Source organism: Drosophila navojoa, chromosome 4, assembly GCF_054131105.1.
Source record: "Drosophila navojoa isolate 15081-1374.11 chromosome 4, UAZ_NAV_1.0, whole genome shotgun sequence".
Taxonomy (NCBI): Eukaryota; Metazoa; Arthropoda; class Insecta; order Diptera; family Drosophilidae; genus Drosophila; species Drosophila navojoa.
This window is the reverse complement of record NC_142892.1, coordinates 19,750,352-19,770,418: the sequence shown is the minus strand read 5'-3', so window position 1 is coordinate 19,770,418 and position 20,067 is coordinate 19,750,352. Positions and strand designations below refer to the sequence as shown.

Here is a 20,067-nt window from a genome sequence, read left to right as displayed (position 1 = left end):
AAGATGAATTTAAAGTCCCTGAGTCGTTTTATACAAATAAACGGAGTTAATTGTCTAATAAATATACAATAGAGAATGTGCTCACTAACAAGTTATTGGTTTGCTGTCAACTCTTAAAATATCATAATGTAGCGTTAACATTCCGCTAGAATCCCTTTCAGTGTTTAACAACACTGTAAGAGTAATATTATTTTCATTTTATTTTTATTTTTTTGAATGACGACATAAAACAAGTAATTAATATATGTATATAATATGCCCTGGTGTGAAAAACTAGTCTTCCACAGACTACATTCTACATTTATTAATATCTTAAAAGCCGAGACCACAGAATTTGCCCAATAAATATTTACATTATCTACATACATATTCTATTAAGAATAGGTAATTTACAATTATCCTATAGATAAAAAATTTGTGCACTATTTCACTCGGTAACCGGCGGTACCGTATTTAATGTTAAACGTCTGAGTCGACCCAGCACAAAAATTTCATCGATTGCCCGTTTGGCATAGAACTTTTGATCTTCAGTAAGTTTTCGGTATTCCAAAGACCAAGTTTGTGCGTAAATTGCCGACTCCTCAGCCCCACTCACGTCGTGGGATACAAAGACTTCAGAAAGACGTGAACTTGGAATTGGAATGTTTGCAGCACCAACATTTAATGGATCATCGTTAGATTTAGATGGTTGACCGAATGATCCAGTGTCCCCACAACTATCGTTTGGATCAGCGCCAACACCAGCACTCCGGCGAGCCATAAAGGCAGCAACGTCCGTTGATGTAGGTTTCTTGTCCAACTCATCACTCGTTGTCTGTGCGTCGCAACTCTCTTCGTTGTCCACTTTAAGTTCGGACTCAGCTTCCAGTAAAATGTCTTCCACTGACATTTCCCCTTCGTCGTCTTTGAACCATTCCTTTGAGCTGTTTGCGTCTGAATATCCATGACAAAACGTCTGTTTTTTTAAATATTGCAAATGACATTTGTGGCGCCTCAAATTTGTGGTTGATTTATGGGTAAAGGACATTAGATTTTTACATCCAGTGCAATACAAGACGTGTTCCAATATTTTGCCATCCTCCTTCTCAACCTTTCGATACACTCGCCAAACAGTACTTCGTGTGCTTTTATCATTTGTCGCTAACTTATATATTCCATTTTCAATTTTATCACGTATATCTTCGTGCTTGGTGGCCATAGGCAAAGTTCTCAGATTTGTTATTTAGACAAATTTGTTATTATTTCTACCAAATTGTTAGTCCACATAGGGATGATAACTTTCGTATTCTTATTAGTATGCAACTATCGATTATTTGAAACTATTTTTGATGATCATGATTATATTGAGAAATGTACCATAAAAATGTAATAAACTAGTTGGAATCTCTAGCCAGAAAAAAAAGTGTGCAAAACGCTTTACACTAAGTGTCCCGTCTATGTGTTCTCTGGTTAGTATCGGAATCTGGAATAATAAAAATTAGACAATCCACTGTTGTATATAAAAATGAAAATTGACAAAAATATCGGCAAAGATACCCCAACCTCAACAATGTGGCAACACTGTTAAAACGCACATTGTGCCGGCTAAGTTTTTGTTTTTTATTTTATTAATTTGATAAATATTACTCAATTTTTAAAATTCGATGGCTGTTTCATGCTTTGACTTTTTGGGCTTTCAAGTAAGTGACAACATTTAAACAAAATAAATGCACTATCCATTCAAAAAAGTTGTGCCATTCATAATAGGAGGCTCTAAAGAAGATGCGCGATGTAGATGATAAAATTATTTACGCTCTTAATGCTCTGCCTACGGAATCTTTCAAGGGTCAAGTGAATAGTGAAAGCACGTGCCGGGATCTGTACACTAAACTGCAGCAATCACATCTCGCACGGGTAAATACAAAACTTTTTATTGCATATTTTCACAAGTCCACAAGTCTGATTCCCTAATCCGGACAGCAAACAAATATACGCAATTGCATAACCTTATCAGCGGCAACATTGAAGAAGCTTCGCGAGCAAAGGGAGGCACAGCCAGATGATGTGGACACCGATAGTAAATTCAAGGCTGAGCAGCGCAAGGTATGTTTTAATTTTCTTTTAATTTTGCTTGTCGTACTAAAGACCATATTATCTTGACAGCTGAGGGTGCTGCAAGCGGAGCTTAATGTGGAAGATATAATTAAAGAACGGAGTTACAAGGCATTTAATGAACGTTGCAGGAATTATTTTCATGCTGGCGAATAAATATTTTGTTTGATGCAATACCATATGACAGATGAAGTTGTCAGCTTGCAATGAAGGCAGTACACTAAATTTGTTAGTTGTAAGTAAAATTATAAATAGTATGCCATCATCAATTACTGCCTAGCTATTTTTTACGAATTGGTGCTGTTTACAAGCATCTGTATGTATCTTTATTTTTGAAAATAAATACATAACTCAATGCAATTCAATTGAAAACATTATTTTCCATCTGGCAGGTTGTATATTTTATGCATGTCTTTCATAGGTAGTCCTTTTGCGTGTGCTAAGACTCCCAGCACTGTTTGGGTTGCATCCTTCAAATTGTTGTATTCGTGCAGAAGTTGCATATGTTTTTGTTTTTGTTGCTGCAAATCGACTTCAGTTTTTGGTTGTTGATCTTTGGATGTATTCATTGTTGGCGCAATTTTATTTTAATGTTTTGCTGATATCGATATTGAGGCTTACTATGTTGCACAATCAGCTGTAGTGCAATCAATTTAGTCTGGCAACCTTATACGCCCATCTAAAAACGTGTGGCGTATCGTGACAAAAATTTGCATTTGTGTTTTGTGCTATAAATAGACCTTTCAAATTGGCAGTAATACAGGTAAAGTGATAACAAATGGTGCTGTAACTTAAAGCCAGTGTGTTTGAACTCAAAACAAATGTTATATACCGCGAATTGTGCGAAAGTAAGCAGCGTTTGCAGAAGCTGACCTAAGCCCATCGCACACTCACATATACACATTACGCACACGCTGATACACGCCTACACATATATATGCATGTTTGTATGTATCAATAATTAAAATGTGAAAGTGATTGTTGCTGTGCAAATAGAAAAGTGCTTATAAACTGCATAAAAATATTTTATTAACGAGCAACATTTAGAAATACCTGTTCATTGCAATATTTTCATCTTACACTGAACTCCTCATATAAACAGCATAAGCTGGCAACCCTAAGTGGAGTAAAAGGAAGGTGCAAGTAAACGTAAATGCGAGAGTGGTCGACGCAGTTATACTCTATAAGTAAGGTCAATTCATATGTACATATATTCGTGTATAACTCGAGTATATGCCACCCGTCCATGTAGGAATTGTATAATAACATGCGTGATGCATATGATTCGTACTCGTTGCATTAGTATGCGCAAGCTTTTGAATTCACAAAACAATTTTGTCATCATGTAGGCACTGATTAGGACTCCGGTGTAAGTCACTTATCATAATTACAAATCCACAGAACTTAAATAAAAATTGTGACCTGTTAAATAACAACAAAATTTTCTAAATCACATATATATGTATATATATATATATATATATATATATATATATATATATATATAGAAGTATATTATTTTTAGTCTTTCACAGAAATAATAGTTACAGACATAAAATGTCCACCACACATAAACATCGCTATAAAAATGTCGCTCTGGATTCAACAGAGATGCGTCGCAGACGCGAAGAAGTTGGAATACAGTTGCGGAAAACAAAACGAGAACAGCAGCTCTCAAAACGTCGCAATGTTGTTCTGGACTCAACACCGGCGACCACAAGCGCCGGTAGCAGCGGCAGTGGCGAAGTCCAGCTGCACAGCAGTGACATGCACATGGCAGACAGTAGCGGGCAGGGTCTGGGAGTGGGTGTGGCCGTGGACGGAGTGCAAGCGCATGGAGCCGGTCAACAGGAGGCCTCTGGCCAACAGCCAATTATTGATGCAGAGATGATACAAATGCTCTATAGCGATAAAGAGAGTGATCAGCTGGAAGCTACACAAAAGTTTAGAAAACTACTGTCCCGTGATCCAAATCCCCCAATCGAGGACGTAATAGAGAAAAACATTGTGCCACAATTTGTGACCTTCTTGCGCAACAACTCCAATGCAACACTACAATTCGAGGCGGCCTGGACATTGACGAACATTGCCTCAGGTACCTCACACCAAACAAAGATTGTTATTGATTCCGGCGCAGTGCCCGTATTCATTGAGCTGCTGTCGAGTCCTCATCACGATGTACAGGAGCAGGCTGTATGGGCATTGGGTAACATAGCTGGTGATTCACCGGCGTGTCGTGATCATTTGCTTAATTCTGGCATTTTATTGCCACTACTGCAGTAAGTATTTAGAGCCAAAAGAATTGTCTTTCATTTAAATTTTATAACTTTCTTTTTGATTTTGCAACAGTGTGCTGAGCACTTCGGACCGTATTACTATGGTGCGGAATGCCGTTTGGACGCTTTCAAATTTATGCCGTGGTAAAAATCCTCCGGCTGATTTTTCTAAAATTGTGCATGGCTTACCCATACTTGCGCGCTTACTGCACTACACGGACGCAGATGTGCTTAGCGATACGTGTTGGGCCATTAGCTATCTATCTGATGGGCCAAACGACAAAATTCAGGCCGTGATTGACGCGGGTGTCTGTCGGCGACTCGTCGATTTGCTACTGTATGTTAAGTTGATATATATTATGATGATAACTAAATGTCTGCACTTGTAGGCATCCCCAACAGAACGTGAGTACGGCGGCACTGCGCGCTGTTGGCAATATTGTCACCGGCGATGATCAGCAAACCCAAGTGATATTGAGCTATAATGCCTTGCCGTGCATCAGTCTTTTGCTATGCTCAACGGCTGAAACAATTAAGAAGGAAGCGTGTTGGACCATTTCAAATATTGCGGCTGGCAATCGCGAGCAAATTCAGGCAATCATCAATGCTAACATTTTCCCTCAGCTAATGACCATAATGCAAACAGCAGACTTTAAAACACGAAAAGAAGCTGCCTGGGCAATAACTAATGCAACCAGTAGTGGAACCGCAGAGCAAATTAATTATTTAGTACAGGTCGGCTGTGTGCCGCCAATGTGCGACTTTCTCACTGTAGTGGATTCGGATATTATTCAAGTAGCTTTGAATGCTCTTGAGAATATTCTGAAAGCCGGAGAAAAGTTTCAAGTGCGACCAAATCCTTATGCAATAACCATTGAAGAGTGCGGTGGTATGTTCAAGTGATTTTGCGAAGTGAATCAAAACAATTATTAATTATTAATGTACATTTAACAGGTCTCGACAAAATTGAATATCTGCAGGCACACGAGAATCGCGATATTTATCATAAATCATTCTACATTATTGAACAATACTTTGGCAACGAAGAGGAGGACACGCGTGTGGCGCCCGTTGCTGGCAGTCAGCAGTATGAGTTCAATCCGCAAAATCAGCCTAATAATGGATTTAATTTCTAGCATGACAAAAAACAAGCACTGCAAATTAAACCGTTCGCAAATGGTAATCTCCCAGATGAACCGTGAAAGTAGCATCAGAATGTCTGTAGAGAGGGCGTAGAAAGACATGCACTGACAACACCTCAGTGTGCAGTCATTAGCATTTAAGTCATAAGGGCCCGAAATTTAATTTACTTTTAGTACTTTGTTTGTTTTCTTTTGTTATATACTCCAATTATTATTATTTGCGAAAGCGTTCCAAAAATTCGATGTGTGCAGACGGTCCAGGACCGCAACTCGTGCATTTTAATCCAAATACGTTACGACACAAAAGATATAAATGTATATTGCGAAATGTACATTGTGTATGTGTATTTAAATGCATCTGTGGTCATATATATTATTAATCGATTTTTAGCTAGCTACATTAATAATCCCTATTTTTTGTATATGCAATGCTTCCTAATGCCTGTAAATATTTTCATTAAACATTTAAGTACATTTTTACGGATATATCTCCCATACTGAGTTCGAAGCCGGCTTTGGTGTTGTTATTTATACATATTTACGTATGTATACCTACATCTACAATATAATATATATTTATAACGATTAACTTGAAAAGTTTTGATTTTGTTAAGGAAAAAAATTGCAAATCATTAAATAAAATCAAATTTTCGTTTAACTTAACTTGTCAATAAAAAGGAATTAGATCAGAACGAATATAAACTCGTTATTTATTCTTTAACCTTTGCTGCTCTGTTTAAAATCATTTCGAAGGGACTCCCAAAGTTTTGAAAATAAGATGAACCAACTAATTCGCACAAAACAAACTAAAGCTAACTTTACAATTACATACAATGTTATGAATTCCCACATATCCTTGAAAACTCGATTATATGATAAATTAAAAAAAGTGGATATATTTTTTAAAATATCACAAAAATCTTACAACAAAATTCAGAATAAAAGTAATTATAAAAATACTAAAAGATGTGATCTTAGGGAATTTTTTGGTGTGCACTGGAGAAAGAAGCCTTTATTTATATGGGAAAAAGTCTTTAAAGCAAAGTAGCTGGTGATGCCTTTGAGCCAGAAGGTAGTTTAGTTAGCTAGTGTAAATTATAAGTTTGCTCTTAAATCGTGCGCTAACAGATTTAAGCTCGAGTACGATAAAAAGCTGAAATATACGCCTTAATTTCGTCATTAGCAATAAAAAAATTCCGATGGTATAGTATATGTATCCAGAATCGGAATTATCAATAATAGGAATGAATATATAAATATTTGTTCTTTTACATGTCCCGCTGCAATTTGAATAGACTTAAAAAGCTATCGAAATATTTCTATCGAAACTATCGATGGGAACTGTATAAGCACGACTGTTAAACTGGGCGGATTTTTCAAAAGCTCCAAAAAGCGATTTCTCGTATTTCTTTTATTTTAATACAACGTTTTTACTTATCTAAATAAACTTATATATCCATATGAAATATGTCAATCATTTCTCAAGATAAATGAGCTCAATTGCGCTTCACGAACTGCACTTTGTACGGCTTGGGCGTAAGTGTAATGCCAGGTTGTAAGATTAATGATGGTGTTTCGCCCTCTGGAAGGACAACGCGAAATTGCTGCACGATCCGCACAAGAAAGGAAAAAATGCAGGCCCGTGCCAAGGCATCACCTAAGCAACGGCGTCGACCCAGTCCGAAAGGCATAAAATATTCGTCCTTGCAACACTTGCCATTTGCATCAATGAAACGCTCCGGTCGAAACTCGAGTGGGTCACTCCAATGCTGCTCATCTAGATGCACTGAACGCAAGCTAATGAGTATAGTGGCATTCCTGGGTATGTCGAAGCCACCGAGTTTGGTGTCCCAGAGCGCACGTCGTGGCCCTGTTATGGGTGTTATGTGAAAGAAGCGCTGCACCTCCATGATAAAAGCTTCCATGTAGTAGAAAGATTCGCGTCGACTAAGATGTGGAAAAGAGTCGGTCTTGCTGTCAGCGGAGTGTAAATTTGCAGCCACTTCATCGTACAGCTGTGCCTGCAGATCCTTGCGCATCGCCAGCACCATCAAAGCCAAGTTGATTGTATTGCTGGTTGTCTGTGAGCCGGCAATAAAAAAGTCAAGTATTGTCATGACCAGCTGCGTCTCATTAAAGCTATCGGTGTCCTGGCGCTGGCTGTTCATCTCCTGCAGATAGGCAAAGATAAGATCACTTTCGGGTGCCTGCTCCCCACGCTTCTTGCAGTCCTCTATCCGTTGCCTGTGCTCCTTGATAGATTCCATGAAGAAGCCATGTAGCTCTGTGTTCAGCTGTCGGATCAGATTGTATCCCGTGTAGTTGGGCGCTACATGACGCAGCCAGGGGAACTGCGTCAATAGACCACCGCAGATATCGAACAGCTTGGATCGACGATTCATCAGGTCGAGCAATCGACGCAGTGTGCCATTCTCTTCTCTACTGATTCGCTCGCCAGCAATCAGGCACCAGAGTACATTAAGTACACTCTGAGCCAGCCAATTCACGGGCTCTATAGGCGCCCCCTCAGTCTGTGCGAGTTGCTGCATCAGCTCTTCTGCCTCATGCTCTATTTGCTGTTCCATTTGGCTGCGGCCATAGCCCACGTGGCGCATCTGTTTCATGGCAAAGTTGCGATGCTCGTACCACAGCTGCCCATCCGTGCACGTGATGCCCTTACGTGTGCCCATGGTGCGCAGGCGCAGAAAGAAGTTGTCCGGTCTACCCTCGAACACCTCCTGCAGCTGCACTTCACGCACCAGCTCATGCCCCAGCGCCACGACCACATAGTCCTGTCCCAGCTTTAGTCCGATCAGCGGGCTCTGATAGCGCTTCGCCCACTGCTCGAATAGTATGTGCTGACCACCAGCTGCTCGAGCCTCCCTGCGGAACTGCAGCGTATTGCCCAGCCAGGGCAAGAAGCCAGGTCCTGAAACGCAAAGCATGTTTTTATAGCCGATCTAATAAATTATTAAAAGCCATTAACCAAAACCCTGCATTCTCTTTGTAAATCAATTCTCTCTTTACTTTTCTTGCACGCATGTTTACAGCCAGCAACTGAGAGTTAAAGAGAGCGACTATGGTAGAGCGCATAGTGATGAAAAAGCATGTATTGCCGCTTCGTTCTTTCTCTCTCTTTGGTGTCCTAGGTGAATATGCTCATACATACACACAGATACATATGCATACATATCTAACACACCATCAACTTTGATTTTTATTAAAATCTAATAAGAGTAATTGGTAAGCAATGGTTGATTGAACGATTACTTAATTTTGTGAGCAAATAAACAATTGATAATTTGATTTCGTATTTACACAGAGCTTTATCTTAATCTTATCGTAAAACTATTTGCCACTACCGTAAATCTGTTAATCTACTCAGTAGCAAAAAAAGTCGAAAGCTAAAATCATATTCTTCCCAAGTTTACGCCTTATCAAATTATTAAGTTGTTATGTGTTGTGCATAGCACATGGTTAACTCCTATGGAGAAATAGAAGGACTTATAAAGAAAAACTATATTTATTACAAATTGTGCTTTAATTAATGCAGTTCATAGATGTACATTGCATACAAAAAAGGCCATGTAGAATTCGATGCCTAATTATTAATTCTAATATAATACGTTTTTCTCTTTATGGTTGCATAAGTAGATGAATTTGGGCTTGGAAAATGCATATGTAAATTAGTTATATGACAAGACACCCCACTCAAAATGTTAGACTGAGCTGTCAGCAATAGTCGTGCGAGCATTTTATACATGAAATCTATTTGAAATGCCAGACGCGTGTCGCCGTCGCCTTTGCGTTTGATGTGGGCTGTGGGCTGCCAAAGTTGTTCCAGTTGCCCATTTTGTAAGTCCAATTGAAAGTCCAGTTGGACCCGCTAAGCCTTTCTCAATTGCGAATATTTTCTCGTTGGATTCCTATTGCAAAAAGGCATCAACAAATTTGATACCAGATAAACTACTCTATAAACAATTAACAGTTTTCCATGCCTCAGAAGTAAAACAAAGCTACCGATTTGCTGACATGCACGTTTTTAAAGTTGCAAAAAACTGTATTTATTAGGAGTCTAATTAAGCTAAACTATTTAAATAAATTACCGTCGTTTGCAGCCTTGAAATGCAATAAACATTTAAAATTGATTTTCAGATGTGTGAATTGTGAATGTGTGTCCAGAGATTAAAACTTACCTCGTTTGTTCAATTAATTATTTTTGTTTTTTGTTATCAAACTTACCCGGCGGAAAATTGTGAGGACGTCTTATTGAATTTAACAGAGAGTATATTAAAAATCCAATTAAAATGGTAACCAGAAATATTAGGGCACTCATCTTGACGATATCTGCGAACAAAGGTCCGATTGGAGGGCACAGCAGTCACAATACGTCTACACTCTTTGCACGCTATATGCCAACTAAAAGTAAAGCCAATTGGATATGCGCACTCGAGCACGATAGTGCTCCGAGAGAGACACACACATGCAAGCACACACACTACACACATACACGGCTGACCGTAGACGCCGGCTTTTGCATGAATGTGGGCCCATTGATTGAACACATGTTGATAAAGGAACAGTAATAATCACTTGATAACTACAGTTATATAAAATTGTGCTCTTTTTTAATACTCTCTGTAATGTGAAGAGAGCCGATACATTAAGTCCGCTCTTCATAGTTTAGTCTAATTAGCTCTTAGGGAGAGAAGTAATTTATCAAATTGTAGTTTTTACTTATTAGCTTTGTGAATATGATATTAAAGATTATTTAGATTCTTAAATCTTTAAGATATTATAAATAATTTTTTTTATCATTTTATTTTAAAATAAAACCAAATATTTCTCGAAAAAAATATATTTATTTTGTTAAAATCGGAAATTCACGTATTTTGAAAGATCAAACAACAATTTACATCAAGTGTAAGGGGAAACAACTGATTCCAGTTAAATGGCTCACGGATGCTCCAATTCCACTTTCCAATTCCAGATTTTATTTAGTTGGGTTCCTTGACATCGAGCATGGCCATATGCTATAGGAATACAGAATTCTTTGCAATGATATAGTCAATGTCATTTGTCCAAGGATTCTTAAAAGCGCGCCATTCACTCTGCAGTTGAATGTAGCCATTGTCCTTGCAGCGGAAACGGTAAACTTGCGTGGTAACTGTTTCCTGCACCTGCATAACCATCTTGTGGGATTCCACCAATGCGGAAATGTCATCGTTGTGAAAGTACTCGTAGAAGCTGGTGCCCAATATTTCCTGCGGCAGGAAGCCAATTACCAGCGTAGCACTGCAAAGACCCAGAGACGCATATATAAATATACTTTACTAAAATTATGTAAGGACTTACCGTTGATCAATGAATAGGAACTTGCCTTCCGCAGAGTGACGTGAGATGAAGAGCACATGCCGAATGTTGGGATGGTTGTCCAGGGAGGAGGGCACACTCGAGTTGAGTACGTTGGTTGGTATGCGTCCAATGGCCACGAGGCAGGAGAGATTCGTTGTTTGATCATCATTGTCGCCATCCTGATCCTCGTCCTTAATGGGCATCCAGGATTTCAGGTAGCCCGTGCACTGTATTACCTGATATTTGTGATCCATGCTAAGCTTCGATTTGCGCTTGGTGGAGCTGCGGGAACTGGAAGAAGTGTCTGACTCCTCTTTGATCTGATTGTTGGCGGCACGCAATTTCATGCGACAAAAGAAGGAACGGCGAGCTCCCGGACACAGGCGACACAAGCTCTGCGGCACATCCGTCTTGACGGGCAACATAGCTAAACGAAAGGAGTTTTTGTAGATCTTGAAATTACTTAAGTATATACTTACTCTTGGCATCGATCAGTCGCTCGCGTGGACACTGCTCAAGTGAGGACAGCTGTTCCTTCACTTTGCCAATATCCTTCGGATGCAGGACATCGAACCAGCTCTGACCCAGCAGATCTGCCTGAGTGCAATTCAACACAGTGGAGACAGACTCCGACACATAGAGGATGCGTCCGCGATCACAACCCACAACAAACAGAAAACCCTCCGAGGCTTGCAATATGATCATCTTTAGCTCCTGATCCGACAGGAAACTGGGTCTATAGTCGCCTCCATTATACGGATGCAGGCTGCCTCGTATGCCTCTCAAATGCTGCACAGCCATACGCAGCACTGTCAACTTGTCCAGCTTTCGTTGCATGGCAAAGCACATGGGTATCATTGACGACAGTTCGTTAATATACGTATTCATCTTATCGCGACGCCGTTTCTCGATTTCACTGTGATTTTGCCTAAAAGGGAAATATTAATCATATTAATATATAGCCTCTTTTATGGGGCATGTTATTTGCCCTACTTGCGATTTTCATCTGAGGTGCGCGCTGATTTTTCATCATCGTATGTATCATCCTCCAGTTCATCCAAATTTTCACTGTAAGAAGCAAACATTTATTAACTGACAACGAATACAAAAATATAAGAGAAACCAACCCCATTAAAGTAACTGAGGCAACTGTTGCTTGCGGCACTCACATCCCCTTCTCGAAAACACATGTAAAACGCATGCGAACGAGAGTGTGTGTGCGTGTGTATCTATGTACTTGTGTCTGTGTCTGGCTGTCAGTGAGCACTTAGAACTACGTAAAAATTCGTACATTAAATTCGCAATTAGAACTTACCATATTTCTTGCATGACTTTGCTGTCGAAGTGTTGCGAATTTGGTTTTCTAATTTATGACTTTGAAATAAAACACAATTTATTAATTATTGTTGTTTACAAACAGTTGTAAGAAACCGTAGCGAACAATTGGCAAGAATTTGCAGTTTGACAAATGCAAGCTTTTCCAAAGGCTTAAGCTTTTCTGTCTATCTGGCAACTCTCCGTATAGCTGCATAGCAGGCTAATTGCATTTGCAGCGAACAGAGCTTTCTAGAGCTTACAATTCATATTAGATTACAATAAATATTTTTAATTCTTTTCAACATAATACAAAACGTTTTAAAAAAAAAAAAAACATTGTCATAAACAAAACATTTTTCTTTAAACATGATACATTCTATCTAAACATATGGTTATGACCTGCATATAGCGATCCCAAAGACAACGCGTTTCCTGGTCCCTAAAATAATAGATCGTTAATAATATATGTATATTAATGCATATATTCCGCAACTCACCTAGATATTTCCAAATCTAGAACGCTCTGTGTTATGGAAGCCAGAAATTTGTTCACTTGCTCGCGATTCCAACCATTTTGTCGCCAAGGCTCTACAAGTCTTTCGCAGAGATCGACGAATAAATCGCGCAACTCGCGATTTCGATGCAGATTACACGCTATGGTAATTAGAGCACGCCAATATGACCGAAAATTTCCATCCAACTCGTTAAAAGCGCGCTCCAGCAATACAGGCTTCAGGCGCATACAAACCAAGCTGTACAAAAAGTGAAAAATGTATTAATAAATAGAATCTAATTACAATTTTAGTAACGTACTGCTTAATTTCTTTTTCTTTATCTAGTAAACAACGCAGTTCACGTAAATCTAGCAGAAATTCTTTATCCATTTCGGTATCATAATATTCGGGTCCAGTGTGCTAAGGAAATATCAAGCTTTAAAGAATTAATATATAACTTTAATCAATGATCTTTACCTGATATGTATACGTCCAATAGATCATGATAGAGTGTGAGCAGGTGAGCAAATCGCTGAAAGTTAAATATTGCAACTTCTTTTTGGATGTCTCAAAGCGAAGACAAGCCAGAAATACAATGCAGGCATATTTTCTAAGATTTAGAAAAATACTAATAAATTAGGTGAGAAAATCTATGTATATACTCTACTTACTTGGCCAATTCGTTGGATATAAAGAAATGTTGCATTATATTGTTGGTCAACGTGCCAGGCATCTCCTCCACAGTACGAAAAATTCGTTTAACATTATCAAATTGACGACTGCACGTAGACAAATTGCTCAATTTTAAATAAACATATTTGAATGCATCTCAAATTACATACCGACACGATTTTAGCTTAACGCAAGTTTTATCCCCAACTTCGTCCAGATCCTTGCGATAGCGAGATGTTAATTTCTTACCCAATATTTCACGAGCCACTACATCATCAATCGAGTAATATTTCTCAATAATTAGATCGCGTGTATGGTTCTCGAGCTGAAAGCAGGATTGCTCCATTAATTTGGTGGGCGCATGCAAATACAATTCAATCAGTGAATAGGTCCTATAATGATCCAAGACATCGGAAGCTATCAAATCAATTGGCGCACCCATTGAGTGGCCAAATCCTTTTTGCTTTAAGTAGCAAACCGCCTCGCTAGCTTTGGAATGAAAAACATACATGTACATACATATATACATATGTATATGTAATTTAAGAGAGATTGAACACAGTTCATGACTTACAGGAAAATCCTTCGATCCATAATTGATAAATTTCGGGATCCACTAGTGTATAGTTGCTTATAAAAACATCTACATCTGCCTAAAAATGAATGGTCAAATATATTTCAACATAAATTTATTCGGTTAATAACATTAAACTTACCATGTTTGTTATTATTATCAAAGATTTATCGAATCACTCCAAATTAGTTCGATTGGCATATTCGCAGAGTTAAAGGAGCGAACAAAGTCTTTTAAAAACATGAACCATTTATTACAAGTATTTTTTAGTGCAACGTGTGATCCACACCTTGCAGTCAAATTAAAATTTCCGATTAATAAATAGGTTGAAGCGCATGCCCTGCAAGTCGACTTCGAAAGTAATAGTTTCCAGTATTCAAAATCAACACAATATTTATGGCTTTAATGATATTATGGTTAATGAAACTAAATATAATTAAGAATATAAATTGCAAATAAACATTTTCGATATACTAAATGTAAATCCATCGAATAGCTATCGAATGAGAAGCAAATAAGATATCGATTATATCGATACATCGTTGTGTTTCTTATATCGCTGTGGATATCAACTTTTAAGAAATGTAAAAATGTAAATTGCAACATATAATAATAATTGTAAATAGCCAAAAGCAACGTGCACAATACAAATTCAATGTGAATGGTGTGCGCGCAAAGCAACCGTAAACGCAACAATAATCAAAACAACAACAACAATAGTAACGACAACAGACTTCGTAGTTGTCGTAGCCCAATTGCAATTGCAACAATTCGATGAACAACTTCACATTCATATCCAACAAACAGAAAACGGAAACCAATAGAAGCAGAAGAAGAGTGCGTTTGTTTTATCGTGTTGTTGCGGTGCAGAATGGAACAGGATTCCTCAACTGAGCTGCATCTGAGCAGAATACGTGAAGTGAAAGATTTGGCCGCATTAACCGACGACGTGCGCGATGTTGTGAAAGAAGAGGTCACATTAGAGAATCACCATCATCATCAGGTAAATCAACACACAAAAACCGACTCAGAGTGGCGTTGGCGGCAAGGGTGGTTCGTTGGTTCGTTGGCTCGTGTGTTTGCTCGTTGAATGGTTCCTTCGTGTCTTCGTTTCGTTGGATGCCCGCGCAGCCAACGCGCAGTTGTAGAACGCGCTGCCTACTGTTAAATATGTATACACATGTATATGTGTGTGTGTGCCTGTGAGTGTTTGTGTGGGGATGTGCAAGTGCTTGTGTGAGTACATGTGTGTGTGTGTGTGCGTCTATAAAACAAGTGGTGTGTGTGTGTGAGTGTTAGACAAAGGGGGTGTAGTGGGGGCGGGCGGCGTACAGTTGAGGAGGTTTGCCAAAGGGGGCAGGCGGAGGCGGCGCAACAAAAATGCGCGCGGGGCTTGCGCCCTACACGGCCCACAGTGACAGTTCGAGTCTCAGAGCCAGAGCCAAAGCTAGAGCAAGAGCCCGCCACCAACACCACCACCTTTACCACCACCACCATCATAGCCAACTCCAACAACGTCAGAATTTGTGTGTGGCGCAAATTGTTGTGTATACCGATTTTCATTTTTCCATGCTGTGTTGTTTACTTACACAAACGAAATTTTCTTTGATTTCTTCCATGTTAAATTCCAAATAAATTATAACTGAAACAAAAATAAAATTCAATAAACGCTCGAATTGTTGTTAATGTGTTAATGTGACGGCAAAAACAATAATAACAACAACAACGTATAATCGTTGCAACTCCTTGTGACTCTGTAATGTGCGCTATGGTAATGCAGTTGGATACGAAAGTTCGCATGGTCACATCCTCCTCAAACGACAACAGCGGTAGCGGCGGCGGCAACAACGGCAGTGCGAGTGGCGGTGGCGGTGTTGTATCAGTGCCCGTATCATTGCCAATCGGTTCGATGATAACTGGGACAGCCTATAATGTGATTACGCCCGATCAGCTGCCGCACTTTAAACCGGTGCTGTGCGTCGACAACAATGGTTACCTGTCCAGCAGCACGGTCAGCATGGGCGCTGACCTGAAAACGATTGTCATACAGCAGCAGCAGCAGCAAACGCAGACGAGCGTTAATAGTAACGCCGGCAACACAAACACCACCGCCACAAATACCATTGGACTGAATCACGATGGCTCTGGTAGCAATAATAGCCATGACAGCATGAACACACTGGAGCATGCTGCTGGCGGCGGTGCTGGCAACACAACTGGTTCCACCGGCTGGGCGGAAACAACATCCAGTACACAGCACATGGAGGTCTTCCCGATACGCTGTAAAACCACCTCCGCCGAACTATATCGCAGCAAACTGGGATCTGGAGGACGAGGGCGCTGTGTCAAATATAAAGACAAATGGCATACGCCCAGTGAATTCGAGCACATCTGCGGTCGTGGCTCAAGCAAGGATTGGAAACGCTCCATCAAATACAGTGGTAAATCGTTGCAGTCCCTCATTGATGAGGGCACTCTAACGCCACATGCAACCAACTGCAGTTGCACAGTCTGCTGTGACGACGAAGCAGGTGAGTCAGGTGAGAGAAGCTACTTCAAAACAACAAATATAAATAACCTCAAGCCCCAATCAAATGTTCCAAAATAAACTTTAACAACATTTCACTGGTCACTCGAAATGCCATATGCCCGAGGTACAAAATTGTTCGCATTTTATATGTATGTTCTTCGAAAAGTCCATCAAATTGATATATTGCAAATAGGGATTGAATTAGAAATTGAGATATCTGTTCAGCAGGAATTCAAATCACAAGTTAAAAACTATACATTTTAAAGCTATTAAAATGGGTTCTCTGAAAATTCACAGCAATCCCATGATGTTAGATGCAATAATTATATTCTTAATTTGTCTATTTGAAACTCTCCTACGTAAATTTACTTCAAACCTAAAACATTCATCAACAAATTGCAAGATAATATAAATTTAAACTTCTATTAGCTCAGCCTGAAAATGTAGTAATTAAAAATAGCAAACCTCATTGAATCTGATATGTGTGTAGTCGTAACATTTTCACCCAGGCAATCCTGACACTCGCTTTAATGATATGTTACTCTTGATCTTTGTAGCTTCTGGTCCTGTACGTCTATTCACACCGTATAAGCGACGAAAGCGAAATCAAACCGAAGTGGATGTGGAGCCAGGGCCCAAACGCAAACGCAATGCACATAGCAACAATAATAATAACAACAATAGCAACGCTAACAACAACAATACAAGTGGAAGCAGCATCAACAACATCAGCAACAATATGGACCCAACGCAAGCAACCGCCACGAGTGTTGTGGATGATAACAACATGTTCTTAGCGGAAGACAACATAACGTCCAAGGATGAACCATGGGCGGCGCTCAATGACAGTTTAGACACCTCCACCGAGCTGGTTGACCAAACGCAAATGGGCAACCCGTATGAGCGTGAAACGTTTGTGGTAAACATCAATGATACGGGCTCAATCGCCGTACTGGATGGTAGTCAATCGATGAAGAACATCGAGCACGTCTACTGCACCATGGTGAAGGCAACTAACGATTTCAAACGCCTGCTCAACGACATTAAGCAGAACTACGAGCGACGGATCGAGGTTCTGCAAAAGGAGCGCGATGCAGCGGTCTCTGCGATGCGAGTGCAGGTCCACACAGACATCGATGATCCCAACATATCGGGCTCATTGCATGGCAACGAGATCATATCGGCGAAGAAGGTAGACCCAGCTAATACAAAGCCCTATTTAATATTTAATGTTTGTACTTTTTATAGTGCGCCAACTGCAACCGGGAAGCGCTGGCCGAGTGCTCGCTGTGTCGAAAGACGCCGTATTGCTCGGAGTTTTGCCAGCGTAAGGATTGGAATGCTCATCAGGTGGAATGCGCAAGGAATCCACAAACGACAACGCAACAGGTCATGTTATTAATCGATGATCAGTCCTAAGCAACGTAACGAATTGTAAATACAAATTTTACTACTAATTAATATATGATTATGCAAGGCTCCTATCCCAATCAGATAAAACAAATTCCTTGTCCAACCAGTAGACGAGACCCCTCTCCCAATATCCTTAGCAAGCCCTCCCATTAGACTTATGTCCTATTATAATGTAATTCTTAAAGTATATATAACTATACAAATATATATATATATATATGTATATATATTTATATATACATTTTACTATCGACCGTAGAAAAGAAAAAAAAGAAACGAAAACAAACAAAAAAATCCAAAAAATAAGGAAAGAAAAAGTAATCAGATAATTTGTAGCAAGCGTAAATCAAAGCAAGCGTCCATAATGGACACCTTGGCATAGCGTAAATGGGAAACTTTAGCTACGATTTGATATAATGCAACAAAATCCGAAAAAAACTTTACCATGTAATTCAATTTAAATTAAATTAATATATAGTTGCAAAGCGCATAGCATAACTAACAAAGGTCCCACAAAAAAATAAAAATAAATAAATTAATTAAAATCAAAAAACAATATCCCTCGAAAGAAATCCCCCCATTCCCTACTCTGCTTGACAACCTTTTGCATAAAACAAAAGTATAAAAGTAAAATTAAAAAAAATTAATAAGAAAAATAAAATAAAACAAATAATAAGAATCAACCAAAAGCGAGAGAATAAGCGGAAATACAATACATATTCGTCTATGTATACATTTTTCATTAGACACTAAGCACATAGTTAAACTTTTAACATTTTACGATTATAATTTTATGGATCTACTGCCCGTCGTTACAAGCATCCAATAAAGATTTCAAAACAACAAAAAATAAAATAAAAATAAAAACGAAACGATGTGAAAAAAAAAAAACCAAACAAAACCCGCAAACATTTACATTTCATAGAGATGAAAATTTAATTATTAACTAATTAAATAGTTACGTGTAAAAATTTCTGTGTCGTTGCAGTACTTTGTCCCGAGCTCCTTTGTAAAGTTTTTTGAGTCCCCTCCCTAAGAAGCTGTAACAATTTTTAGTAGTCTGTAGTTCATATGCAAACACATTCATATATACTTATGTATGTAGTATATATATTATATATATATATATAACACTTTAAACAACTAGCTATATATTCCGGTTCACACACGCACACATACAACGAGTACGCCTACGAATAAGAAGTTCAATTGCTATTTAGCAGATATCAGATACAGTCCGTTGATTCTACGCCGATTCGTGGAGATTTTGAAATCTTTTCAGATGTCTGTAACGGTTTATTCTTTCCAAATTTCAACAACAAAAACACGCGTACACTCAACACCAATACAACAGAACCAGCAGAGAGAGTGCGAAATATCAAAAGAGATGAAAGATAAGAAAAGAAAAAATATGAGATGAAAGATAAGAAATGAAAAAATATATATACTTACATTTAAATGTACAATCCTTACTTTTTGTAGAAAATATTTGTTTTTTTTTTTTTTTCATTTTTGTGCTTTTACTGTATCGACAGGTAAGTAAATCTCTACTGATTTTTCAGGACGTTCCATGTACGGCAAATACCCAGCCAGTCTTGCAATATAGCATACTTTTTGGATCAAACGACCCAGCGGTATTTGAATTCAATTTGACAGCTCAAGTCAGCCGTCTCCCTTCATAATGCTGTCCTGAGGTGAAATTGGAGTTCACCATGCTTAGGACAGCATTCGCTAAAATTCTCTAGCAGCGTGATTCGGAATTCTCGGTTGAGATGGGAACTTTCTCATAGCGAATGGCAATTATCTGCCAAATAATGAATTGCAGAATCTGAAACGTAAAATGTAAGATCAAAATACCCGTAAGAAAATTTAGACAGCTCTCCCCTCTTGTAGTTCTGAAATGTCGCCTTTTATATAAAAATAAAAATAAATTTATAAAATTTAGTTGTTAGTCAATATTATGCACATGTTTCATTTATTATTGCATTTTGCATTACATATTATTAATATGCTTATTATCATAGTCTATTACCAAAAATAATTTCTTAAAACTTGTTTACTCGTTTTATTTATTTATAGGTATGCTTTAATTACTTTAAGTTTTGCTCGGGTAGATTCTTTTATTTATTTTTTGTTTTTCGTTTTGTTTTAGCTGTAGTATATAATTCGATTTAAATTGTTTGCGTACCAGCGATAATTTTGT

General features: G+C 38.6%; 8 protein-coding genes across 12 annotated transcripts; 3 read left to right on the top strand and 5 right to left on the bottom strand.

The window, feature by feature from the left end:
* Window positions 1-249: 249 nt before the first annotated feature.
* On the bottom strand, window positions 250-1,353 carry LOC108650702 (uncharacterized). The gene has a single exon (XM_018099932.3). It carries the CDS (start codon window positions 1,196-1,198, stop codon window positions 428-430), a length of 771 nt encoding a protein of 256 aa, XP_017955421.1. The 5' UTR covers window positions 1,199-1,353; the 3' UTR covers window positions 250-427.
* Window positions 1,354-1,519: 166 nt separating this feature from the next.
* Ccdc58 (Coiled-coil domain-containing 58) lies at window positions 1,520-2,449 on the top strand. Its single transcript, XM_018099936.3, has 4 exons — window positions 1,520-1,679; window positions 1,747-1,893; window positions 1,960-2,082; window positions 2,143-2,449. Exons 1-4 carry the CDS (start codon window positions 1,644-1,646, stop codon window positions 2,245-2,247), a joined length of 411 nt encoding a protein of 136 aa, XP_017955425.1. The 5' UTR covers window positions 1,520-1,643; the 3' UTR covers window positions 2,248-2,449.
* Window positions 1,747-2,686, bottom strand: LOC108650709 (DNA repair protein SWI5 homolog). Its single transcript, XM_089259529.1, has one exon. The coding sequence runs from the start codon at window positions 2,658-2,660 to the stop codon at window positions 2,466-2,468; it is 195 nt and encodes a 64-aa protein (XP_089115655.1). The 5' UTR covers window positions 2,661-2,686; the 3' UTR covers window positions 1,747-2,465.
* A 35-nt stretch (window positions 2,687-2,721) lies between these two features.
* Kap-alpha1 (karyopherin alpha1) lies at window positions 2,722-6,098 on the top strand. 2 transcript variants are annotated; one of them, XM_018099911.3, is made up of 5 exons: window positions 2,722-2,854; window positions 3,617-4,370; window positions 4,441-4,704; window positions 4,757-5,256; window positions 5,322-6,098. In XM_018099911.3, the coding sequence occupies exons 2-5, from the start codon at window positions 3,649-3,651 to the stop codon at window positions 5,501-5,503; spliced, it is 1,668 nt and encodes a 555-aa protein (XP_017955400.1). In that variant the 5' UTR covers window positions 2,722-2,854; window positions 3,617-3,648; the 3' UTR covers window positions 5,504-6,098. The 2 variants fall into 2 exon arrangements, with proteins under 2 accessions (XP_017955400.1, XP_089115652.1); XM_089259526.1 differs by having other exon boundaries at window positions 2,729-2,854; window positions 3,627-4,370.
* Window positions 6,099-6,904: 806 nt separating this feature from the next.
* On the bottom strand, window positions 6,905-9,942 carry Cyp305a1 (Cytochrome P450 305a1). Its single transcript, XM_018099913.3, has 2 exons — window positions 9,752-9,942; window positions 6,905-8,438 (listed from the first exon to the last, which is right to left on the bottom strand). Exons 1-2 carry the CDS (start codon window positions 9,843-9,845, stop codon window positions 7,006-7,008), a joined length of 1,527 nt encoding a protein of 508 aa, XP_017955402.1. The 5' UTR covers window positions 9,846-9,942; the 3' UTR covers window positions 6,905-7,005.
* Window positions 9,943-10,351: 409 nt separating this feature from the next.
* Window positions 10,352-12,373, bottom strand: cyc (basic helix-loop-helix ARNT-like protein cyc). Of its 2 annotated transcripts, none has more exons than XM_089260413.1 (5): window positions 12,180-12,373; window positions 11,858-11,932; window positions 11,344-11,792; window positions 10,865-11,291; window positions 10,352-10,804 (listed from the first exon to the last, which is right to left on the bottom strand). In XM_089260413.1, exons 1-5 carry the CDS (start codon window positions 12,191-12,193, stop codon window positions 10,543-10,545), a joined length of 1,227 nt encoding a protein of 408 aa, XP_089116539.1. In that variant the 5' UTR covers window positions 12,194-12,373; the 3' UTR covers window positions 10,352-10,542. The 2 variants fall into 2 exon arrangements, with proteins under 2 accessions (XP_089116539.1, XP_017955409.1); XM_018099920.3 differs by lacking the exon at window positions 12,180-12,373 and adding an exon at window positions 12,034-12,080.
* A 76-nt stretch (window positions 12,374-12,449) lies between these two features.
* Fibp (acidic fibroblast growth factor intracellular-binding protein) lies at window positions 12,450-14,300 on the bottom strand. Of its 2 annotated transcripts, none has more exons than XM_089260414.1 (8): window positions 14,064-14,300; window positions 13,922-14,000; window positions 13,518-13,832; window positions 13,347-13,454; window positions 13,153-13,285; window positions 12,995-13,095; window positions 12,679-12,933; window positions 12,450-12,620 (listed from the first exon to the last, which is right to left on the bottom strand). In XM_089260414.1, the coding sequence occupies exons 2-8, from the start codon at window positions 13,939-13,941 to the stop codon at window positions 12,542-12,544; spliced, it is 1,011 nt and encodes a 336-aa protein (XP_089116540.1). In that variant the 5' UTR covers window positions 13,942-14,000; window positions 14,064-14,300; the 3' UTR covers window positions 12,450-12,541. The 2 variants fall into 2 exon arrangements, with proteins under 2 accessions (XP_089116540.1, XP_017956711.1); XM_018101222.3 differs by having other exon boundaries at window positions 13,518-13,836; window positions 14,064-14,285.
* Window positions 14,301-14,442: 142 nt separating this feature from the next.
* Window positions 14,443-18,736, top strand: Deaf1 (deformed epidermal autoregulatory factor 1). Of its 2 annotated transcripts, none has more exons than XM_018101218.3 (4): window positions 14,443-14,924; window positions 15,702-16,452; window positions 17,009-17,643; window positions 17,700-18,736. In XM_018101218.3, the coding sequence occupies exons 1-4, from the start codon at window positions 14,793-14,795 to the stop codon at window positions 17,868-17,870; spliced, it is 1,689 nt and encodes a 562-aa protein (XP_017956707.1). In that variant the 5' UTR covers window positions 14,443-14,792; the 3' UTR covers window positions 17,871-18,736. The 2 variants fall into 2 exon arrangements, with proteins under 2 accessions (XP_017956707.1, XP_017956706.1); XM_018101217.3 differs by having other exon boundaries at window positions 15,702-16,461.
* The last annotated feature ends 1,331 nt before the right edge of the window (window positions 18,737-20,067 follow it).